This window comes from Azolla caroliniana, unplaced genomic scaffold, assembly GCF_043228905.1.
Source record: "Azolla caroliniana isolate FFs.n. ecotype wild unplaced genomic scaffold, voAzoCaro1.0.p SCAF_3, whole genome shotgun sequence".
Taxonomy (NCBI): Eukaryota; Viridiplantae; Streptophyta; class Polypodiopsida; order Salviniales; family Salviniaceae; genus Azolla; species Azolla caroliniana.
The window spans coordinates 5348643-5374853 of record NW_028230438.1 but is presented as its reverse complement, the minus strand read 5'-3'; the positions used below and the strand labels follow the sequence as shown (position 1 = coordinate 5374853).

The window sequence follows — 26211 nt, the reverse complement described above, 5'->3', positions numbered from 1 at the left end:
ACCGATGCCTAAGAACCCATTTGAGCAAAGGACCGACACCAGTGAGGGAAACGGCAACCACAAAGACGGCAGAGAAGGCGAGCTGGTAACTGGGGAGAATGAGGCCGGTAAGGGTCCGAGAGGACCGACGGACAAGTGACGTCACACTAATAATAATAATAACTATAAATAAATAAATAAATAAAAAACAATCATGCAAAAGCGAGGAATGAATGGATGAAAGAGCGAGGAGCGAAAAGGTACGTAGTGGGCATTTAAAGCGCCACCACAGGACATAATGCTATTTTAGTACATGACATGCACACACTCGAAAAAGGCGCCAGAATGCACAGACAAAAACCACTGCGCGTAGAGACCCTCTACTTTCGCGAACCCAGGAGCACAGAAGCACCAAGACGCTGCAAGATCATCAGACGAGAATCTGCGCACAGAGAACCCCCACCTTCTGAACTCTCTCTTTCTCAACCTCACTCTCATCACCATCCAACCTCGCCACCGCCATCCGACCTCGACATAGACATGGACCCGCAAACGTTGTCGGAAGCCGCCAAGACATGGCTAAAGCAACACGGGCTCGAGGGCTTCTTGATGATGATGGAAGTACCGCCACACGAAGAAGCCGACAAAGTGATCAAAGAAATCGATACAGAGGTCATAACGGTAGAGGCGATTCGAGCGTTAACAGGCCTTCCGGAGGGAGGCATACTCACGATCGACAATCCAACCCCGGAGCAACTCATTAGGTATTTTGGTGAGTACTCTCTAGCCAGCAAGGGCTACCGGACACAGGGCGGCGGAGATATGTTGTTCCGCGAAATTGCTCGTGTGCTCCATGAATACGGCCACGTGTGACGAGAACCCAGCGTTCCTTATGCGCAACGCTCGGCCACAACCGAGATTATTTTCATACACAGAAAATGGGAAATAGAACACGACACAAAGAGGAAGACAAATACACAGGAGGTTTACCTGGAAAACCCCAAACTAGGGGAAAAACCACGGCAGCCCACGGGCTGCAAACTGTCACTATGTAAGAATGTACAAAACTGTGAGTTCATGGAGGCAACGACCTCGTGCTCACGATCTTCGCCACAAGCGGCGGTTACAACAGAGGCAAAGACCTCGTCTCTCTCTCTCTCTCTCTCTGTACAGTTGCGCGCTCTCACTTCTTCTTGCACCAACAAGGAAGAATAACAACAACCACCTACTTAGTTTGCCCTAAGTCATATTTATACTAATATGACTTTTCGGCTATTTACAAATGTAGCCACGATGGGCTCTCAGAAACATATTTACGAATATGTCTCTTCCTCCGGTTCATACCGGGTCTACACCATCCGGCTCTCCGTAGTCGGGTACTCCTCATCCGGTTCATACCGGGTCTGCATCATCCGGCTCTCCGTAGCCGGGTACTCCTCATCCGGTTCGTACCGGGCCTGCACCATCCAGTTCATACCGGGTACTCCTCATCCGGTTCGTACCGGGCTTGCACCATCAAGTTCATACCGGGTCTGCATCATCCGATCTCGGCCTCGGCCGAGTCTGTTCATCGGCACTGTTCTTCTCCCTTCCCATCCGGAGGGACCTGTCTCCCAACAACGTGTACCCTAGACCCCCTGTCATGCCGCAGAACCGGGCAGGGATGATCATCGCCACCTATGAAGGGATCAAGGTGGATTGGCCGGTATTGATCGCAGACGGGTTGTGTGCGGCGATCGAGATCGTCAGAGGCAAAGATGGCAAAGAAGGCCGAGACGGACGGAGGATATGGCACGTCGTAACGCAGTGGCTCACCTTGCTTGTGCCACCCGTCCAGACCGTCCAACCCAAGAAGTGAGGAAGAGTGGCAGACGGCACCCCAAGGACGGCTTCCAAACGGCAACAGTTGTTGGCCTCTAAGGCCACTAAGGGAAAGGTGGCGGATGCAGAACAGGCGGTAGCCAGAAGCGGCAGCCAGAAGTGCCCAACGGAGGCGCAGGAGGAACCACCGGCACGGCCCATAAAGGTCACACTCCGCCGACCGGTGAATAGAGAAGCGGACCCCTTGGCGGCAAAACTCAATGCCGGAGCTCAGGAGGAGGAAATAGAGGAGGAGCCCACGGAGCACCTCCAGCGACGGTCGTCGGCAAGGATCGTTGAGACAGCCGGGAAACGTTCGGACCCTCAGACGGAGGGAACACTGGCTCCCCTTAGTGAGACTCCCACGCCAAGGAAGGAACCGGAACCGGTGCATATGGCATCAGAAATAGAAGCCCCGGCACCACCGGCAACACCGGCAAGTGCCATCCCGCCAGAGCAGGAAAGGTCAATGCAGCCTCCCTCGGTCAGCCAAGAAGAAACGCAAGGGGAACCAAGGCAGCAGGGTGGTCCACGGGCGGAAACGGAACTGCAACTCGGTGCAACCAGGCGGGACCACCCCTCTACAAGTGAGCCCATCTGTCAAACCTCCATGCAAGCACAACAAGGCACCGGTAGCCTGTGGCTCCGGTGGATAGGCGAACAGATAGCCGGAGCAGTGGGGTATATTGAGGCGGAAGAAAGAGCGCAAAGCGAACTGTTGCTCGTCACAACCGAACAACTAGAGACGGCCCGGTCCAGAATCCGGTGCCTTGAAAAAGACTTGGATCAGGTCACGACAGAGATGGCCAAAATGGCCTTAACGGCAACACAGATCCAATCACCGGTGACTCCGGCAAGTGTACAGAATAAAGAAACGGAACGACCTGTACATAGCAAGAAGACCCCGGCAACGGAAACCGTCCCGGCGAGAGATGCGGCGCAAGCCCAGGAGCTTGCGGAATTGAGAGATGAACTTGCCGTACAAGAAACGCTAAGGAGCTGTGAACGAGAATTGAAGACGGCGGCCGAAGCCGAATTAAAGAAGACTGCTGAGAACCTCCGCCGGGCAGAGGAGAGCCTCCGGAAAGGCCATCAAGCGTACGACCGGCTAAAGGAGGAGAAAGACAAAGTGTTGCAGGAAAAGGACAAGCTGCGGAAAACGGCGGAAACAGAGATTGAACGGCTAAAGGAAGAGCTCCGCCAGCAGAAGGACCATGAGGACCGGGCCTGTCGTTAGATCAACGCACGGCTCAAGCAAAAGACGGATGATTTTGAGCACCTACACCGGGACTACAAACGGCTGGAAACGGAGCATAAAGAACGGATGGCCGAGCTCCAGCAAGCAGTTGATCGGGCCGCGACGGCGATCGCCGACGAACGGGCGGAAAATACAAGACGCTTGGACAAGGCGTTGAAGGTCCGGATGGAGCTCTAGAGGCAGCAACAGGAAGACAAAGAGAGAGCGTCAACAGTATTGCAGAAATTACAAAGCACATATCAAAGGCAATTGACGCATTACAAGGCGTAGGCGGAGGACAACGTCAAAATCATCAAACAAATGAAGGAGGAACGGCAAGCGGCAGAAACCAAATCACAATTGGGAACGAGCCGGATTCAGTCCATCCTCCGGGCATGGCTGAATCAGACAAAACACTTGATTGATGAAAGCTCCGTAAAATGGTGGACAAAGTGGGCACAAAATGCGGCGGAACTCCAGTTGCTACGAGCGGATGTGGCAAACCGGCGGAAGGAAGGAGATGACTGTTATACGTTGACTTCCGAGGACTTCACCGCCATACGGGACGAGCTGGTCGACGACTTCCAAGTCCTGGCAGATGAACAGCTGGCGCAGGTCAGGCAGCTCGTAGCTCAGCTAGACGATGATAGGCTGGACGCTCAAATCCAGTTTGAAAGCTACGAGCGGTCCCGGGTGCGGGAAGAAAAAGCACGGGAAGCGGCAACGGTTAACCTTAGTGATGAGGGACTGTCGCCGGCTGAGGGCCAGCCGGGTACCAGTCAACCGGAGACCACTACGACGCAGGGAGCAACGACAGAGACGCCGGTGTCAGAGCAACAAACGGAGGAGCAGCCGTAGTAACCACCAACGAACCCGCCGCAGCAGACATCAACAGAGCAGCAACAACAACAACAACAACAAACACTTCCAGATGAACCATTGGAGCCTCTCGAACAAAGCATTCTGGATATTTTGGACGAAGAATAGCAAGGGTCGGTTGTGGATTCGACGTACAAGGTACTGTACCACGGGCGTGCCATGTGTTATCTGCCGACAAAGGAGTCCAGAGTGGGAAACGGAGAGTTAATTAAGTAGTAGGAATGTGGTTGTAATTAAGCTATGAGTGTGGACGAACGGACCGGAAACAGTATGCCGTTCCGGATCCGGACCGATCCCGAACAGGTGCGGATGGCACCGTTTTGTAATACAGACCGGAAACCTATTTAAAGGCCCGGATACAATGTAATAGTTGGCGGTTAATTAATGAAAGCTTAAGCGTTGTTATCTCTTTGTGTTAATTGCCATTCTGTCTTAATTGTTATATTTTACGCGTGTGTTATGAAAGACGATCCTAATAAGTAACTTAATTAAGTCGGATTAAGCGTTGAAGTCTAATCCGGTTGCCGTAACACCCTTTGGTGAAGTGTCTCCCGTAGACACCCTGTGTTAGGCCATTGTCCGGCCCGAAGAGTTAACAGAACTCTGAATTCCATGTAATGGGCATGCATTCGCAAATGCACTAGTGAAAGGATCTCTTTGCTACCCACTTGGAACATTCTTGCATACTACTGCAAATAGAGGAGGTGTTGAAGAAAGGGATAACTATCACAACTCTTGGGTTGACCTTCGTCTTTTTGGGGTTGATTATAAAGGGTACGTTATTTTAAGACCTATGGGTAAATTCACGACAAAGGCCAAAAGGGCCTTAACCTCGTGCATTCATTCCTCATTAACTTATATTTGTTAATTGGTAATTGGAATTATACAATGATATATGTTAGTTAATATTGGGCCTAGTTTTATAGCTTTCCTTTCTATATTTCTATCTTCTAATTACATCATGCAAGGGATAGGAAACACAACAATAAATTGAAAAGACAAATAATATGCCGAGACATTTGGCAGAAGATGAAGATCCTAAAAGGAATTGCAAACGGCATGTGCATCTATCCATGAAATTCGTCTTTCTCTCACTCATATGGAATATGTTTTGTCATTTGAACCATTAAAATATATAGTTTCAACTCTCTTTCATCAAAGACTCTAATGAAGAGATCAACTTTAACTATGCTTCCTTCCACCTCATGCGTTAAAAGATCCTACTTTCTTGGAAGGACTGAAAAGTGGATGTTAATTTGCAACAACTTTTCTCCCATCAACTAAATGGTGCCCAAAAAGCAAAGGGAAGGAAGACAACAAAAAGTGAGGGGGTGTGTTTTGTATTATTTTCTTAATATTGAATTACATACACACTAAAAAGGGTCATGATATGTGGCTATGATATTATTGAGTCGAATATTGACACCACAATAATATGAGCAAGCCATCATGTGATACCTCATAAACACCAAATAAATCATTAGAACAAATCCCATGATATAATGTGGATATCAAACACCACCAAATATGATATTCACACCACTCCATAATATTGTTTAAAACAAAACATATCCCTACCAGGGAATAGTAGATGGATAGGATGGAGAAACTTGAACTAACAAGACATATCCCTACCACATATGATAGGGCATCACCATTACTCACAACATAAAATGTATGTATGTGGATGTAGGAATGCAGAGACTTTAATTAACCTCTGACCGAATAGTCAACCAACATATGATAGGATATCGACCACTGAGAAATGCCAACCAACATAACTCGAGCGGTGAGACGATCACAAATCTTCCCCTTGTATTAACAACTACCAGGAAAGGAAATTGTTAAATGACTTGAATTATTTTTTGTGGTTTATGAAAAGCCACGTCCCTCAACTACATGAAGTATATATAAAGGTCCATGCAAAAGTTAGTGTAGTAAGGGCTATATATAAAGGTCCATGCATGCATCATTATCATGCAAAAGTTAGTAAAGTGAGGGCTATATATATAGAGGTCCATGGATGCATCATTATCATGCAAAAGTTAGTGAAGTGAGGGCTATAAATATAGGCAGCCTTAGTCATTTGATAAGAGACCACCAAAAGTTGTAGGCTTGTGAGATTTGAGAGAATTAGAGAGTTGGGAACACCATTTTAGAGAGAAAATTCTTTAGAGAGAATTATGAGGTTATTCTCTTGGGTGTTGAGTTTAATTAGAGAACAATTTCTCTAATTGTTGTAAACTCTCTCTTACATTTTTCTTATAGTGGAATCACTCTCCTTTCCGTGGACATAGGCTAATTTAGCCGAACCACATAAATACTCGTGTCATTTATTTCTCCGCTCCAATATTATCATATTATTGTCTTCTATTTAATCTAATGTACTATTTGATCCGAGTGTCACCCTAACAAATTGGTATCAGAGCCTTGGTTGTTAGTACATTAGTTTTGGTATTTTTCTTGTTAGTCAAGATGTCGATGACAAAATTTGATGTCAAGAAGTTCGATCGAAAAATCAACTTCTCTCTTTGGCAAGTAAGGATGCGCACTATCCTTGTGCAGAACGGAGTTCAGAAGGCTTTAGGTGTAAAGCCCGACGGTATGACGGACACTAGGTGGGAGGAGATGGACGAGAAGGCCCGCTCAGCGATTCAACTGTCTTTGGCAAATGAAGTTTTGCGGGAGGTAATCTCTGAGGAGACAGCGAAGTCACTATGACAAAAATTGGAGTCTCTGTATCTGAAAAAGACTCTGACGAACAAGCTTTATAAAAAACAGTGCTTGTATTCACTACGGATGAGTGAAGGTACATCTCTTAGTTCTCATATTGATGAATTTGAATCTATTATCATGGATTTGCAAAATCTTGATGTTATCATTGATGATGAAGATAAGGCATTGTTGTTGTTGTGTTCATTACCCCAATCATATAGACATTTTAGAGAAACTATGTTGTATGGGAAAAATACTATTTCTCTAAAAGATGTCAAATTTTCTTTGGAAACTAAAGAAAAGATTGATCATGATATCACTGGACAAACAAGTGATAGTCAGGCACAGGGTTTATATGTAAGGGGTAGATCTAAACAAAAAGGGAACAATAGAGATAGGCCTAAATCTAGATCTAAATCCAGAAGTAGATCTGTTGTGTGTTGGCACTATAAGGAACCAGGGCATGTTCGCAGCGCAAGAATTGTGATAAGTTGCATAGAAAAAAGAATACTCCACAAGATAGAAATAAGGATGCAGGTAAGGCTATTGTTGCTGAAGTAGGAGGTGATGTTGATGTGCTCCTTGTGACGGAAAAGTCAATCACGTTGAACGATGAGTGGATTATGGATACTAGTTGTTCTTATCATATGTGTCCCAATCAGGAGTGGTTTTCATCATATGAGTCTATTGATGGAGGAGTAGTTTTGATGGGGAATAATGCTCCTTGCAAAACTATTGGAATACGAACAGTACGGATCCGGATGGCTGATGGGATTGTCAGAACATTGACTGATGTGAGGCATGTTCCTGATCTGAAGAAGAATCTCATCTCATTGGGCACCCTCGATGCCAACGGGTGCAATTTCTCAGCTGAAGGTGGAGTATTAAAAGTTAGCAAAGGTGCGTTGGTTGTGACGAAGGCTAGAAAAGTAGGAAGCTTGTACGTATTACATGGCTCGACAGTGACAGCTTCTGTAGCAATTTCTTCATCGTCTATGTTAGATTCTGATGTTACGAAGTTATGGCACATGAGGCTCGGGCATATGAGCGAGAAAGGTTTAACCTTGTTGAGCAAACGAGGACTACTTTGTGGCCAAAGTATAGGAAAGATGGATTTTTGTGAGCACTGTGTATTCGGAAAGCAAAAGAGACTCAGCTTTGGCACTGAAATCCATAAGACTAGAGGTTCTTTGGATTATATTCACTCTGATTTGTGGGGACCAACACTAGTTCCATTGAAAGGAGGAACTCGATATCTTTTGACTTTTATTGATGCTTTTTCAAGAAAAGTTTGGGTTTATTTTCTTAAACACAAAAGTGATGTGTTTGATACTTTCAAGAAGTGGAAAATTATGATCGAGAAGCAGACGGGAAAGCAGATTAGAAGACTTCGAATTGATAATGGTTTGGAATTTTGCGGAGGAGATTTTAACAAGTTTTGCGAGGCTAAAGGAATTTCCAAACATCACATAGTAGTTAAAACACCGCAACAGAATGGCGTAGCTGAGCGTATGAACAGAACTCTTTTGGAGAGGGCTCGTTGTATGCTTTCCAATGCTGGGTTGTCCAAAGACTTTTGGGCTGAAGCAGTTTCCACGACATGTTTCCTAGTGAATTGTTCACCGTCAACGGCAATTGAATTCAAAACTCCTGAAGAGGTATAGTCCGGTAAACCTGCTAATTATTCAAATTTGAGAATATTTGGATGTCCTGCTTATATGCATGTTAGTGAAGGAAAATTGGAACATCAAGCTAGAAAATGTATTTTTCTTGGTTATGCTTCTGGGTTGAAAGGATATAGGTTGTGGTGTCCTAATTCTAAGTCACCTAAATTCGCAATTAGTAGAGATGTTACTTTTGATGAATCTGCTCTACGAAATCCTAGAAAGGAGCCTGTGGTTTCTTCTAATATATATAAGACAGGGAGTACATCAAAGCAGGTGGAGCTTGAAGTTCCAAGTCCACCAGTGATGGCTGAAACACCTGCTCCTGAATCTGTAGAAGAGGAGCCTGATGTCATAGAAGAAGCACCTCCTGAGGAAGAACGAAGTATTGCAAGAGACAAACCAAGAAGAGAAATCAGACCACCACAGAGATATGCTGATATTGTTGCATATGCTTTATCAGTTGGAGAAGAAACAAATTCGATTGGCAAGCCAACTTCTTACTCTGAAGCCGTTTCTTCTGTTGATTCCACCAAGTGGTTGTTTTCTATGCTAGAAGAAATTGAGTCTCTTTATAAAAACGAAACTTGGGTACTTGTGAAGCCACCAATTAGACAAAGGATTGTTGGCTGTAAATGGATCTTCAAAATAAAGGCAGGAATTCCTGGAGTGGGGAAAGCAAGGTACAAGGCACGGTTAGTAGCTAAAGGCTACATTTAGGTACCAGGTGTTGATTTTAATGATATTTTCTCACCTGTTATGAAACATAGTTCTATTCGTGTCTTGCTTGCATTAGTTGCTATGCATGATTTGGAGTTAGAACAGCTTGATGTAAAAATTGCATTTTTGCATGGTGAACTTGAAGAAGACATTTACATGCAACAACCAGAAGGGTTTGTTGTTGAAGGAAAAGAAGATCATGTTTGCCTGTTGAAGAAATCGTTATACGGTTTAAAACAGTCTTCGAGACAGTGGTACAAGTGATTTGATTCCTTCATGGTTGGCAACGGATACTCAAGAAGCAGTTATGACAGTTGTGTCTATTTCAGGAAGACTCATGATGGTTTATTTATTTATTTACTTCTTTATATTGATGATATGTTGATTGCTACTAAAAATATGTCGGATATTGAAGAATTAAAGAAGCAGTTGAACATAGTGTTCGAAATGAGGAATCTTGGTGCAGCAAAAAAGATCCTTGGCATGAAAATCGAAAGAGATCGTAAAGGTGGAAAGCTATATTTAACTCAGAAGAGTTATATTGAGAAAGTTTTGGAGAGGTTTGGTATGAAAAATGCTAAACCAGTATCGATTCCGTTTGCGGTGCATTTTAAGTTATCAGCTTCTTTATCACCAAAGTCAGATAATGAAAAGAGATACATGACAAGAGTTCCCTACTCTAGTGCAGTTGGTAGCATGATGTATACTATGGTTTGCATGTGTCCAAGTATTTCACATGCTATGAGTGTGGTCAGTAGATATATGGCTTGTCCTAGAAAATCACATTGGAATGCAGTGAAATGGATTCAAAGATATTTGCGTGGGACTTCAGACGCTTATCTAGAGTTTGGCAAGAGTAGTAGTTCTCTAGTTGGCTATGTTGACTCTGACTATGCTGGTGATCTTCATAATAGAAGATCACTGACAAGGTATGTATTCACTCTGGGTGGAAGTGCAGTTAGCTGGAAAGCTTCATTGCGGCCCGTGGTTGCATTATCAACGACAAGGTAGAGTACATTGCAATGACAGAGGTGATTAAAGAAGGGATCTGGTTAAGAGGCTTACTTGGGGAGCTCAGTTCTTGTTCGGACAAGGTCGACATTTTATGTGATAGTCAAAGTGCCATTCATTTGACTAAAGATCAGATGTTCCATGAAAGAACCAAGCACATCGATATCAAGTATGACTTTGTTCGTGATGTTATTTCGCAGGGTGATATCTTAGCGAAAAAGATTTCAACTCATGAAAATCCCGCAGACATGTTGACGAAGCCTCTTCCAAGAATCAAGTTCAAGCATTGCTTGAATTTGATTGGTGTTGCCCATAATTAAGTTATTTGAAGGTGGAGTGAGACTACTATGAAATTCAAGTCAAGGTGGAGATTTGTTAAATTAATTGAATTATTTTTTGTGGTTTATGAAAAGCCATGTCTCTCAACTACATGAAGTATATATAAAGGTCCATGCAAAAGTTAGTGTAGTAAGGGCTATATATAGAGGTTCATGCAAAAGTTAGTGTAGTAAGGGCTATATATAGAGGTCCATGCATGCATCATTATCATGCAAAAGTTAGTAAAGTGAGGGCTATATATATAGAGGTCCATGCATGCATCATTATCATGCAAAAGTTAGTGTAGTGAGGGCTATAAATATAGGCAGCCTTAGTCATTTGATAAGAGACCACCAAGAGTTGTAGGCTTGTTAGATTTGAGAGAATTAGAGAGTTGGGAACACCATTTTAGAGAGAAAATTCTTTAGAGAGAATTGTGAGGTTATTGTCTTGGGTATTGTGTTTAATTAGAGAATAATTTCTCTAATTGTTGTAAACCCTCTCTTACATTTTTCTTATAGTGGAATCACTCTCCTTTCCGTGGACGTAGGCTAATTTAGTCGAACCACATAAATACTCGTGTCATTTATTTCTCCACTCCTATATTATCATATTATTGTCTTCTATTTAATCTAATGTACTATTTAATCCGAGTGTGACCCTAACAGAAATAGATTAAGATAGAGAAGAAGAAACCTCAGTCCACACATTTTCCATTAGAGAGAGAAGGAGTTTTATTAATTTCCGTCCATTCTCTTCTCTTCTTATTCATGGAGCACCTCCCACCCCCTCACCAGTTCATCGCAACGAAGTGGGAATTCGATGAGGTGAGAGAAGCTGTCGAGAAATCGAGAGCAGCTCTACTGAACCTCTCTTCAATCTCAATCTCAACCTCAACGTCTACTCATGATGTAGACTTAATTAATCTTCCCAATGTTGAGAACCTCTTCCTCGTCGATACCACCAAACTTGGAAGAGGGGATGATATATTAATGGTCGTATGGTCCTTTTGAATCTACAAGATAATCTAACTGGAGAGGAGGAGGGGGCTTGGGTGAAGGCTCTCTCTCTCTTGCAGCAGATCGTGATGTGGCACCCAGCAGCCTCTTCATCGAGTCATATAAATTCAGGGATGCTCATGCTCTTCTGAGTGCCCTCAAGAAAAACAAACGCCTCAAACATCTCTCCCTTCAGTGGACCTTCTTCATCCCTCACATTCACATTCACCCCTCGCAGCCTCTCTCCACAGACTGCATTTAAATCTAAAATCCATTGACTGGAGAAGGATCATTGGTTTCCTGCGCCACTGGCCGAACCTCAAAGAGCTCTCTCTCTCTCTCTAGATGGTTCTAGCAAATATATGACAGAGGAGTATGAGAGAAATTAAAGAGAGAAAAGAAAGAGAGAAGAGAGGAGAGAGAGAGAGAGAGCAAAATTGTAATGTTTTAATTAGTGTAAAGTTACATCATCACGTTATGTGGGAGAGGGTACTAAAAGGGAACAAGCGCAATTATATGTTGAGTTCTGATCAGAAGCGAGTGAATGCAACCTCCATGCGATTGTTCATCTGCGGAGATCCATTCGCAGGTAACCAAAACAGACAACACTCTCAAATATTGAAAATCAGTCAGCAGGCTAGATTGATGAGGTGTAATCACACTAAACCATTGCAATGTATAATTTGCTTATTTTGATTGCTGCAGGAAAGACTACCCTTGTATGCACCATGCGTTCCATCTATGGCCGCAAGACAGATAAGCTGAAAGCCCTGTTTACAGGAGATCGTACACAAGGAATCGAGGTGCAGGCCATCAAGAAGGATGGAATCCGAGTGTCTGTGTGGGACATGGCAGGCCAACAACAGTTCCACGCATTCCATGACTGCATGTTCCCAGACATAGGATCAAGCTCTTATCATGTTCCATCCATGTTCATGTTCGTTTGGAGCCCCATCCAGAGCCAAACTAGCAAGAAAGGATCAGAGAAAGAAGTAGAGGAATTCGAAGCAAGCTTCAGGTACTAGCTCAAGTTCCTCGCCTGCAAAAGCCGTCAATCCAACATTGCCCTCAAAGTGATCGTGGTATTCACACGATCAGATCAAATTGATCTTATCTCAAGCAATGTCTCACCTTCCATTGATTCTCTTAGATCAGAATTTGAATGGCTAATTGATATCGTTGACCCTCCATTTGAAGTGATGCAAGAAACAAGGATTGTGTCAAAGCTGTAGGAGATCGTATTTTCAGAATTGCCAAAGAGGTGCTCAAAGGTATTGAGCTCTATGACATATGCACACAGGTAAGCAAACATCTCTAGAATCATTCAAAGAACACAGACGAACAAATCATCACATGGACAAAATTCAGCGAAATCTGCAATACAGATAGTCAACTTTCCAATTCCACTAATGAGAAAGCTAAACTAAATATAATCGCCTTATCCTTGAATGAGTCTGGTAATATCATCTACATAAACGGAATCAAGCACATCGTTCTCAATCCCAACTGGTTCTGCAATCAGATCATGGGCCACCTCATTGGTTTCCCAAACTCAAAAGGATCACCTAAAGGTCACATTAGAAAATGGATACTTCACTCGGGATCTCCTTGAGCGAAAGTTTGTATCCTTTACAAGATCTAAAGTAAACCGCTCAATACTGGTAGACTTGATGGAAGCCATGCACTTATGTTGCAAAGTCCCCAATACAACGACAAAGTGGATCATTATCCCTGCCATATTGTCCAAGGATGAGGTTGGGGGACAACCCCATTGGACCCCAATGGATGATGATAAAGATACTTTAGTGTATATGGGCAGAAGACTAGAGTGTGAGAATAGTGACTGCACATTTCTTACGCCGGGATTATTTCCAAGGATTCAAGTATTATTTAACAATGTCATCCAATCTGAGTATGATGAAGCTCAAGTCACTTTGGGCAAGGATTTCATATCCATACGTTTACCAAAGAAAGAGATAATCATCGTAATATGCCAAGCAAAATCAAACTATGTGATAGATGTGTTGGTTCGAGCTCAAAGTAATACCAAAGAAAACACACTAAGTACCTTAGCATTTGTGGAGAAGCATATCATCAACACCTTGATCACAATATGTGCACAACCCACTGGCATACAAGGGGTTAAGTTGATCGAGAGTGTCATCAGGCCTAATTGTTTATGTGATCCATCAAACGCACCAAAAAGAGAAGATCAATGTGTGAAAATAACTTACTTGAAGGAACAACTACGAGAAAAATTTGAGGAAGGCAAGGAAGAATTTTATGATTGGAAATGTACTAGAGACATGTATCATTCTCTCACGAGTGCTTTTATAGATCTCTTAAGGTCGGAGTATTATGAGGAGGTCTTCAACTCATGTAAACAATGGTTTGAGGTGGAGGTGGAGAATGCATTGTTGGAGAATGATGAATTCAATGTATCTAGGCAATATCAAAATCATGAAAATGTGATCACGTCCAAGTTGAACCTTGAAAACCATTTGTTGCAAGAAGGTCAGACATCAGAAGATACAATAGAGGTACAAGTTATTAAGTTTATGGTAATGTCAATTTTAAGTTTACGTCGTGTGGTGGATGCCACTCATGAAGGGGTCCTAGAGTTACATGATAAGGTGGATCAAATGACCAATAACCTAAAGGAAATACATAATGAACTTCAATGTATGAGGAGAGATGCTATTAGCAAGGTTGAGAAATCTGTAAGCAAGCTTTTGGATATGTTGCGGGCATGACCATATAATATCCCGTGGTGAGAATTTACCGTAGTATTCTATACACATGGATAAGTATGAGGGTTAAAAAAGAGTGTAAAGAAGGGGAGGATTACTTTTAATCCTTGGGATTGAGACAACCCATTAGGCCAAGTGTGAACATGGTTGGGGACCTTGGGTATCGCTATAAATAAGAGGCCTAGCTACCCTCATTTGATCATCTTGTTGACTACGTCGAGACTTTGTCTTGTGGTGGGTCAACTCTTGTAGCGAGCGTGCCAGCACTAGGTATGACTCGACGCCATGGTGATGGTATGGGACGCCGATCGAGGCTCGAGTCCGTCTCAACACCTTTGCTCGGGGGTGGTCGAGTGGATCAGCACCCTTCTTTCTCTCTCTCCTTTCTATCTATCTATCTATCTATATTCTATCTTTATCTAATGCTTACATTCGACTATGTCTCTAATAGGATATGGCTCTAGATAGTGAAGCTGAGAAGCAACTCCCTCGTGTTTCCTTCCTTATGTTTAAATATGGTAACTCGACACTTCAAAGGCTTTTGAGATTCATGGCTCAACTTTTGGAAGGGGATTTTGTGACAATCTGTTTATATTGTGAACATAAGAGATTGCCACATCCAGTGAAAGGCCAACCTGGCATCACCCTCACTTGCTTGTTAGAGTTTAGATTAAGGACTCTAAATACAGCTCTTCCTTATATCAATGGTTTCCTTCGTGTTTTGATAATAGCTGCTACACTCGGTATTTCCTCTGTGGTTCCAGTTGCAAGCTCCCTGATTGTTCCCCCCAATTCAAACAACTAGCGAATGGATACCCCATGATACAAAATATTATTAAAACAAACAAAGATACATATCTAAGTACATTAAAGTCTGCTTCCAAAGAGTGGCAAAAGTGCTTGGCATCGATATTGGAGGAAAATGGAGGATTGACTGACGAGAACATAGCTAAGAAGTTCCTTCTCAAACGTACCAACTATAAAGTGGACGGGAGAACTCAAGTTGCATGGTTATGTGAGACACACTATAAAGGAAAAAAACCCTTCTCACTAGGCTAAAGTATATCCTTCTATATGTGTTTAAATAGATATCATTTTCTCATTGGTTTGAAAAGCTTACTTTTCTTGAAAACTTTTGTGTTCCTTAACTACACCTAAATGGGCTTATGTAACTAAAAGAAATCAATGTGTCTCTTTTAGGTATGTTGCACAAGTGCACGTCTTTCACTTGCTCAAAGTCGTATCTCTTTAAGGAGATGAACATGCAAGAATGGTTCTCAAGCACTATTGAGCTATAACAAAAATTTGTGTATTAGGCTTAAGAAAACACTTCCTAATCTCTCTCAAATAATTATCTTAACAAACTAAATATTTAATGTGATAATGTTGCTTCAACAATCTCCTAGAGCATCTAAATGATATACAAAACACTAATACAAAATAGGGTGTTATCGACGCAAAAAATGTCTCTAGTACCTTTGATGCACACACCTAATACGTATGTTACATATTGACAATGTGAGCGATGTAGTATAGGCATCATATAACGACATGAATGCCTTTGTCGTAGACCTACAGCTTTTGTGTGTCGCAAGGGGACACATTATACACGTGACTTAGTTGCAGCTGACTAAAAACTGATAAATTGGTGAAGCCTCTAATGTTATTCCTTTTCATTTGTTCTATTGTTAAAGTATTGGTCTTTTTGTGTCTTTCTCTGTCTTTTATACCTCTCTTGTTGTTTCTTGCTTTGAACCTAAATGCTAAAACCAACCCACCTAAACAATGTCTTTCAACCCATTAGTGTGGGGGTGTCTCGGTCCTAGAATTAGTATCACTTAGAAGCTCAGGTTTGAATTCTCAATTATCATTCCTCGGTTTTACTGGATCCCACACTATTTAGAGTTGTATATGATATGCTTTACACAGTTCAGAAAGATCAGAAAACGATAGTTGAGTCAATGCATTCTCTCTCTCTCTCTCTATCTCATTCTTATGATTCATCTACAATTGATCCCGTCTACAAGTATATGTACGATTAATCACAGATACAGAAAATCAAATCAAACGATTATGTGAGGCACGCCACGAAATGCGATCAAAGAAATCGAGATTCAGTCAAGGATGTGGCGGAATGTATCTTCAACATTGATTTTGTAGCTCATCTAAGAAAGCATCCATTGTCCTCATTAGCTCAGAGGGAGCATCACTTTGAATAACATTATCGTAATATTCTCAAGAATGTTTCATCCTATGTAAACTTTGTTTGTCTGAGACGAGTAATAATGTGTTTGTTGGAGGTGTGCCCTTCCTTTTCTGGCCATAGATCTTTATAAACTAGTCATCCATACATTTAGTTCATAATTTGTCTCAATGTAGCTTTTTGATGGAATATCTTCGTAACTATTGCAATTGTTGATTTTCACTATGATGAAATGTTGTAAAAGAATGGGAAATCTATCACTCATTGTGTTGTACCAACCATTGACACCCACCCTTATAGCTCAATGAAAGCATCAAACGAAAAGAAATGCTAAACTATGCTTTAAATCGCTTGGAAGAACTCTTTTTTTGAATTGTGTTTATTAGAATGTGTGGTGGTCGGTATTGTCAATAGCATGAACCACAAGGTATTCTGGTTTTAAGAGAGTCATGGTAGAGAATGTAATTTGGATTTGTGGGCATTTAGAATGCATTCTTGGCACCATTGTGATCAACATAAAACGCTTATCCATCAATCATTAATAATCTTCTGTAGAGTTTCTAACTGTGATAATATAAGTTGTTAGATTAATATGGCCATTGGCATAGGCTATGCAATTTTATCGAGAGTTTTATGAATAAGGCTTGTTAGCATTTTAAAGAGAATGTCACACAAATTATTCGCTAAAGAGAAAATAAGGACCTTATGTTTTCAATGTTAAGGGTCATATTCCAACTTCGTATTCCCAAAAAAGTTGTGTTTAACGGCTGAAGCTAGAAAAAACAGAGAAGGTTGTTTTTCCCATGAGTGCGGAGCAACTACATGTGTTATTTTAGTGATTAAATTGGTCAATTGATCTGCCTTTTCTCCCACAAGGGTGGAGCAGGAGCATTTGGGCAACTAATGAGAACATTGGTGCATTTGGGGAAATAAAGAAAAACACAGTAGCACTCTGTGGAGTTTTACCTTTAATACTAATGGTAGTGATAATCAAACGAGATTCATAATCATCGTCATGAAAGAACAATCTGAGCTCAAGAATTTATACCAATACACCACAACATTAGTCCGATTTTCGCTTCAATTCTTAGTATTCACATCCAAACGGCTAGAAAAGTTCCACCAAAACCTCAAACTAAAGAATTCATTATAAAAAACGAAATGTTACTCAAATTATAGCTAGAACCACTCTAGAGATTACTGAAACAATCAAACTACCTAAAGAATACCTAGAACATCACAAAATTAAAACTCAAACCTCATCTGCCCACCCACCTAAAGTCATACATTATCCAAACCTAATCTCATGTGTCTTGAAACCCATACAGAAATCATACCATATCCAAACCAAATCTACGTTCAAAATCCATAGCTTTGCGAACTCTAGTTTACTAGTTTTCAAACCTAAAGCATTCCTTATCCAAAACCTAATTTATTTTGTGCAAACTAAAACATAATAGTTTATTGAAACCTTTGCTCTACCATTTCTTACCCCATCTAAACCATGCCTAAATTGTACATCTCAAATCCATCTAAAAGCATTGCTACATTTAAAAAATCCCTTAAATTGTACATTTCTCCTAACATAATCTGTCTTGCCAATCCATAAAAGAGTATCACCTAGATTATGCTAAAATAGGAGTCCATCAAGCACTAAAGTACCTTAACTAAGCACCATAAAACATGCTGAAGATCCATCAAATCCTAATATAACTTTACAAACCCACATAAGATCATACATCATCCAAATCCTAATCCAAATATCTCCCCAAGAAAGAGCTCTCTTCCATCTTTAATAGGTTTTAAGAGAGGCTTGATCAAAATAGTAAGTTTCTTTTGTAGCACATGACCTTGATACTTGATTGATGCAAAATTCCTTTCCATTTTTAAAGAACCATACCTCGACCTTACACACCATTCCTTATTATAGATCACTGTTCTCCCTTCATTGTCAACTCTCACTCATAACGTAAGCTCTTCAATAATTGAACTAAGTATGCTTGTTGCTTTTAAGTTCATTATTTTCATTGTCTTGATGTTTATCTTGTCTCTCATCCTTCGTCTTACATTCAATCTTTTGTATAGATTTAGTTTAACACACCACTAGATTGAAATGATTATTAACCTGCCAAGAAAGGAATCAAGACAAGCGAAAGGAAAGATATACATGAGAGGATCTTCATGGCTACTTTGGAGAAAGTTTGCACCACTGCTTCATTTTCTGGTTTTGGGGTAGGGAATATGATGTGGTCCACAATGACTTTCATGAAATAGATATGTTTCAAGACACGACATATGATATTACAACTTGGGATTAGGTTGCTATTTTTTAGTCCTCTCGATTGGAATGATTTGTTCCTTTATCAAAGAAGAACCTTAAGCATTACCTGAATAGAAATGGCACAAATTGGAGGTTTAGGTAGACTAGTGGTTTACTACAAATGAAGTCAATCACCATTTACTTTTTGAACTGATTGTATATGGAAATTTGATGACTACCAAAGATGCTATGTGTAAGATTATGTTTCAACAGATTTTAAACTTCAGTACGATTTTTCTTTTTAACATGTAGTGGGATGTCACTTGCAGGTTGTTCATGTTGTAGAGGAACAAGAACTGAAATTTCGTTTGAATCACTCCGTTAGGTATGTAGGCTCAAATGCCCTACATTATGCAATGTACCTATAGCAAACGATACCTAGCTGTTTAACAAACATTAAAAGCATGGGATCCATCCACATGGGCTTGTATGAACGGCTATTGCTCAGAAGAGCTGAGGAAGATAGATATGGTCCATTTACGTACCTTTCCATTTTTAAAGAACCATTCCTAAACCTTACACCTCGTTCCTTATTATAGATCAATGTTCTCCCTTCATCATCCATTATAAATTTGAACAATTGACCTCTCACTCATAACATGAGCCCTTTGGTGATTAAACTATGTTTGTTGTTTTTAAGTTCATTATTTTCATTGTCTTCAAGTCGATCTTGTCTCTTGTCCTTGTCTTACATTCAATCTTTTCTATAGATTTAGTATAACTCAATTCCTCATGTGCGCTCATCACATCAGGACAAGGAATGGGAAAGGCAACACGACACTACATTGAAAAGATGAATAACTTGCCAAGAAAGGAAACACGGTACTATGTTGAAATGACGAATAACCTACCAAAACTTTTGACTTTATAGTATGAGTAAACCCCAAGTACTATGTTGAAATGACGAATAACCTACCAAAACTTTTGACTTTATAGTATGAGTAAACCCCAAGTGTCGCAAAAGACAAAGATGCCAAAAGGCACTACAAGTGGCATGTGTATCAATCAATGAATTCTTTTTCTCTCACTCATATTGGATTTGTTTTGTCATCTTGCAATCAAATGAAGAGATGTAATAGTAATCAAGATAGATGGACAAATCTTAACTACACTTACGATCACCTCAATGCATTAAAAGATTGACTTTCGCAAGGCCCCCAAAAGTGGATGTTAATTTGCGTTGACTTTTTTAGATCAACCAAGATGACGGTAAAGGAGACAACAAAAAGTGTCGGGTTGTGTTTTCACAACAAAAACTTTGATATTACATGGTGTTGATATTGGACTAAATATCAACACCAATGATATTTGAACGCATTCTGTGATACGCAATGAACAAAAATAAATCACCAAAACACATTGTATGATATCAAACACCATCAACTATAATATTCACATCACCACATGAAACAACACATATCCCTACCACACAATGAAAAATACCAAATTTGCATCACATTAATCACATACCACAAGTACATTGATAGGATGGAGAAACTTTGAATACTTATCGTCCAACACCATGCTTGGATCACCCAAATCCAAACAACAACAGTATTTGCTTTTAGTTAGAACAATCATATGTGCAATAGCTTGGATGGCAACTTGGATCACCCAAATCCAAATAACAATAAGCTTTTAGTTTAGCTTAATTTTTCTATTTGACCATACAAAAATTCCTACTTTTCAAAGCTTATGTGGATGCAATCTAAAGCATTACCAAATGTGGGTTTTAATACTAAACTACTCAGTGTAGGTGTCAACATTTTGGTGATGCAAGAACACTAGAACTCTCAATTCCATGTAATGGGCATGCATTCGCAAATGCACTAGTGAAAGGCTCTCTTTGCTACCCATTTGGAACATTCTTGCATACTAATGCAAATGGAGGAGCTGTTGAAGAAAGGGATAACTATCAAAAATCTTGGGTTGTCCTTTGTCTTATTGGGTTGGATATATAGGGTACGTTATTTTAAGACCTAAGGGTAAATTCACCACAAAGGAAAAAATGGCCTGAACCTTGTACATTCATTCCTCATTAACTTATATTTGTTAGTCGGTAATTGGAATTATACAATGATAATATTGGGCCTAGTTTTACAGATTTCCTTTCTACAATTCTATCTTCTACTTCCGTACACAATCTTCTTTTCTACAAATGGCCCACGAGATGACCAACATCTTATCCAAAACTCCTTAGAGGCCAACCAAAAGGTCATGCAAGGGAAAGGAAACACAACAATAAATTGAAAAGACAAAAAATATGCGGAGACTTTTGATAGAAGAGGAAGATGCTAAAAGGAATTGCAAAAGGCATGTGCATCTATCCATGAAATTGGTCTTTCTCTCACTCATATGGAATATGTTTTGTCATTTGAACCATTCAAATATATAGTTTGAACTCCATTTCATCAAACAATAATGAAGAGATCAACTTTAGCTATGCTTCCCTCCACCTCATGCATTGAAAGATCCAGCTTTCTGGACGGACCGAAAAGTGGATGTTAATTTGCATCAACTTTTCTCCCATCAACCAAGTTGCCCAGAAACCTCAACTAAATGGTGCCCAAAAAGCCAAGGAAAGGGAGACATGTGGTATCGACACCACAATAATATGAGCAAGTCATCGTGTGATACCTCATAAACACCAAATAAATCACGAGAACACATCTCGTGATATAATGTGGATATCAAACACCACCAAATATGATATTCACACCACTCCATGATACTGTATAAAACAAAACATATCCCTCCCAGGGAAGAGTAGATGGAAAAAATTGAACTAGCAAAACATATCCCTGCCACATATGATAGGGCATCACCAATTACTCACACAAATGTAGATGGATATAGGAATGGAGAGACTTTCATTAACATCTGATCGAAGAGTCAACCAAGATATGATAGGATATCGACCGGTGAGAAATGTCAGCCAATATAACTTGAGCGGCGAGGCGAGATGATCATACACATCTTCCATTTGTGTGAACAACTATGTACATGGAAAGGGAATAAGATTAAGATAGAGAAGAAGAAAGCTCAGTGGCACCCATTTTTCTATTAGAGAGAGAGAGGAGTTTATCCTTGTTGCTAAACTTGACAGGACTCTAAATTCGTCCTCGTTTTATTAATTTGCGTCCATTCTCTTCACTTCTTATTCATGGAGCGTCTCCCACCCCCTCACAAACTCACCTACAGGGAGTGGACATACGATAAGATAAGAGACGCGGTGGAGAAATCGAGAGCAGCAGCTCTATTCAACCTCAGATCTTCAATCTCAACCTCAACGTCTACTCATGATGTAGACTTAATTAATCTTCCCAATGTTGAGAACCTCTTCCTAGTGGATACCACCGATTTTGATCAAGAGGAAAGGTGGCTAATTCAGACGTCATTTGGTGAAGATGAAAAATGGGAATGGGGGAGCAGAGACATGATGTTCGATTTCAGACATGATGATGATGATAATGATGATAATGCATCTACTACTACTACTACTACTACTACTACTACTACTACACAAGAACAAGAACAACAACGGCGGTTGGCCATCCTCACGGCCGCCGCCAATCACTCCGGCCATCTCCTACTGTATAATTTGGAACTCAGCGAAGAGGAGAACAGGTGTTGGGTGGAGGCTCTCTCTCTCGCTGCAGATCGTCATGCGGGCCCCAGCAGCCTCCTCATCAAGGCAGATGAATTCAGGGATGCTCATGGTCTTCTGCGTGCCCTCAAGAAAAACAAACGTCTCAAACATCTCTCCCTTCGCTTTATGGAAATGAGTGATGAATGCTTTGAGGTGTTATGCGACTTTACCTCCCTCACATCCCTCCACCTTGACCGTGTGAGAGTATCTTCAGAAGAAGAGTTTGTGGTGAAATTGGCGGAGCTTCATCCCTCGCATTCACCCCTCGCAGCCTCTCTCCACAGGCTGCACATAAATTGTGGTTATCGCATTGACTGGAGAAGGAGCACAGGTTTCCTGCGCCACTGGCCGCAGCTCAAAGAGCTGTCTCTAATCAGTTGGGGCGGGAGAAAGGAGGAGGAGCTAATGGATTTCATGGATAGCCTAGAACCCCCAAAGAAAGGGGCAGAGACAGCTGGCAACATCCATTCATCTCTTCCTCGATTATACAGCCTTGACGTTGGTCCTCCTGCAAATGATTTAAGCCGATCTGCTGTTGCTGCAGTGGTGGATGCGCTTGCTCGATCCGGCCTTCCTTTCTTTGGAACATTAGGGTTTCAGGATCCTGCCATTCAGGCGCAGCTGTGGAGGAACCAGCGCAATTTCTTGTTGGGATCAGACTTGAAGCGAGTGCCTGCTACTTCCATGCGATTGTTCATCTGCGGAGATCCATTCGCAGGTAAAAAAAAAAAAAACAGAGAACACTCTCAAATATTGACAAATCAAAACAGCAGGCAATATTGATGGGGCGTAATCACACTAAACCATTGTAATGCATAATTTTCTTATTTTGATTGCTCCAGGAAAGACTACCCTTGTATCCACCATGCGTTCCATCTATACACTCAGGAGAGATCAACTGCAAGACCTGTTTACCCGAAGAGGTCGCACACATGGAATCGAGGTGCAGACCATAAAAAAGGATGGAATCCGAGTGTCTGTGTGGGACATGGCAGGCCAACAACAGTTCCACGCATTCCACGACTGCATGTTCCCAGACATAGGAACCAGCTCTTATCAGTTCCCATCCATGTTCATGTTTGTTTGGAGCCCCATGGATAGCGAAAGTAGCGACAGAGGAGAAAGGAAAAACGCAGCCAACTTCGAAGCAAGCTTCAGGTACTGGCTCAAGTTCCTCGCCTCCAAAAGCCCTCAATCCAACATTGCCATCAAAGTGGTGGTGGTATTCACACGATCAGATCAAATTGATCTCATCTCAAGCTCCCTCTCACCTTCCATTGAATCTCTTCGATCAGATTTCAAAAGGGTGATTGACATCGTGGACCCTCCATTTGAAGTGGATGCAAGAAAGAAAGATTCTGTCAAAGCTGTAGGAGAATGCATTTTCAGAATTGCCAAAGAGTTGCTCCAAGGTATCGAGCTCTACGACATCTGCTCGCGAGTAAGTAAACATCTCTGGGATCATTCAAAGAATACAAATGAACAAATCATTACATGGACCAAATTTATTGAAATCTGCAATATTGACCGTCAGCTTTCCAAGCTCACCGGTGACAAAGCTAAGCTAAATATAATTGCCTTATCCTTGAATGAATCTGGTAACATCATATACATAAACAAAATCAAGCACATAGTTCTCAATCCAAACTGGTTTTGCAATCAAATCATGGGCAACTTCATTGGTTTCCCAAACTCGAAAGGCTCATCTAAGGGTACCATTGTATTCGACAATGGATACATCCCTCGTCATTTCCTTGAGCAGAAGTTTGAATCCATTATAAGACCTAAAGTGAACAGTTCATTGCTGGTAGAGTTGATGGAAGCCATGCACTTATGTTGCAAAGTTCCCAAGGTCCCCGATACCACAGGAGAGTGGATCTTTATCCCAGCCATATTGTCCAAGGATGAGGCTAGAGAACAACCCCAATGGACTCCAATGGATGATGATAAGGATACTTTAGTGTATATGGGAAGAAGACTAGGGTGCGAGAACGACGACTGCACGTTTCTTACACCAGGACTGTTTCCGAGGATTCAAGTGTTATTTAACAATGCCTTCCAATCTGAGGATGATAAAGCTCAGGTCACTTTGGGCAAGGATTTCATATCCATACGATACCCAAAAACTGAGATAATCATCATGCTATGTCAAGCAAAATCAAACTATGTGATAGATGTGTTGGTTCGAGCACAGAGTAATACGAAAGAAAACACGTTAAGTACCTTAGCTTTTGTGGAAAAGCATATTATCAACACCTTGATCACAATATGTGCACAACCCACTGGCATACAAGGGGTTAGGCTGATCGAGAGTGTCATCCGGCCCGATTGTTTATGTGATCCATCAGATGCACCAAAAAGAGAAGACCAATGTGTGAAAATAACTTACTTGAAGGAACAACTTCGAGAAAAATTTGAGAAAGGCAAGGAAGAATTTTATGATTGGAAATGTACTAGAGACATGTATCATTCTCTCACGAGTGCATTTATAGATCTCTTAGGGTCAGAGTATTATGAGGAGGTCTTCAACTCATGTAAACAATGGTTTGAGGTGGAGATGGAGGATGCATTGTTGGCGAATGAGAAAGGCGATATATCTAGGCAACATCAAAGTCGTGAGATCACACCCAACATTGAAAACCAGTTGGTGCAAGAAGGTAAGATATCAGAAGACACAATAGATGTACAATCTAGTAAGTTTATGGTAAGGTCAATAAATTTAAGTTTACGTCGTAAGGTGGATGCCACTCATGATGAGGTTCTAAAGTTAAATGATAAGGTGGATGCCATTCATCAAGAGGTTCTGAAGTTAAATGATAAGGTGGATCAAATGACTAATAAGCTAGAGGAAATTCATAAAGAACTTCAATGTTTGAGGAAAGACGTTATTAGCAAGGTTGAGAAATCTGTAAACAAGCTTTTAGAGATGGCTCTAGATAATGAAGATAAGAAGCAACTCCCTCGTGTTGCCTTCCTTATGTTTAAATCTGGTAACTCGGCACTTCAAAGACTTAGGACATTCATGGCTAAACTTTTGGACGAGGACTCTGTGACAATCCATTTATATTGTGAACATAAGAGATTGCCACATCCAGTGAAAGGCCAACCTGGTATCACCCTCACTTGCTTTTCAGAGGCTCAATTAAAGACGCTAAATAAAGCTCTTCCTTATATCAATGGTTTCCTTCGTATTTTGATACTAGCTGCTAGACTTGGTATTTCTTCTGTGGTTCCACTTGCAGGCTGCTTGATTCCTAATCGGTTCCCCCACCTCAAACAACAAGGCAATGTATATCCCCTTATACAAAATACAATTAAATCAAAGAAAGATAGATATTTAAATACATTAGAGTCTGCTTCGAAAGAGTGGCAAAAGTGTTTGGTGTCGATATTGGAGGAAAATGGAGGTTTGACAGATGCGAACATAGCTAAGAAGTTCCTTCTCAAACCTTCTAGCTATGAAGTTGATGGTAGAACTCAAGTTGAATGGTTATGTGAGACACACTATAAAGGAAAAAGGCCCTTTTCACTAGGCTAAAGTGTATCCTTCTATATGTTTTTTAATAGATATCGTTTTCTCATTGGTTTGAAAACCTTATTTTGATAAATTAACATTTTCTCATTGGTTTGATAAATAACATTTTCTAAATGATAAATAGGTGAAGCATCGCTTATTATTTGTTTTCATTTGTTCCATTGTTAAAGTATTGATCTCTTTATGTCCTTTTCTGTCTTTTAGCTCTCTCTTGTTGTGTCTGGCTTTGAACCTAAATGTTAAAGGTTCTCGCTCTTTTACTATGATCGTTCACACTCTCATACTCAGAAATCCATGCTTCAAGCTCACATTCACTCACTAACACTCTGCACATCCAAAAAATGAGGCATGTAAATCCATGTTCAATTTTGCC

The 26211-nt window shown here is 41.0% G+C and overlaps 1 protein-coding gene, 1 long non-coding RNA gene and 1 pseudogene across 3 annotated transcripts in view; all 3 read left to right on the top strand.

The window, feature by feature from the left end:
* LOC147865996 (uncharacterized) overlaps positions 1–26211 on the top strand; it is a 47007-nt gene that overhangs the window by 17798 nt on the left and 2998 nt on the right. The window lies entirely within an intron of this gene.
* Positions 11859–15425, top strand: LOC147865999 (protein TORNADO 1-like; annotated as a pseudogene). Its single transcript, XR_015529575.1, has 3 exons — positions 11859–11970; positions 12087–14128; positions 14583–15425. The product of XR_015529575.1 is annotated as a protein TORNADO 1-like (transcript).
* LOC147865998 (protein TORNADO 1-like) lies at positions 21299–25990 on the top strand. The gene is made up of 2 exons (XM_087316360.1): positions 21299–23021; positions 23146–25990. The coding sequence occupies exons 1-2, from the start codon at positions 21818–21820 to the stop codon at positions 25839–25841; spliced, it is 3900 nt and encodes a 1299-aa protein (XP_087172486.1). The 5' UTR covers positions 21299–21817; the 3' UTR covers positions 25842–25990.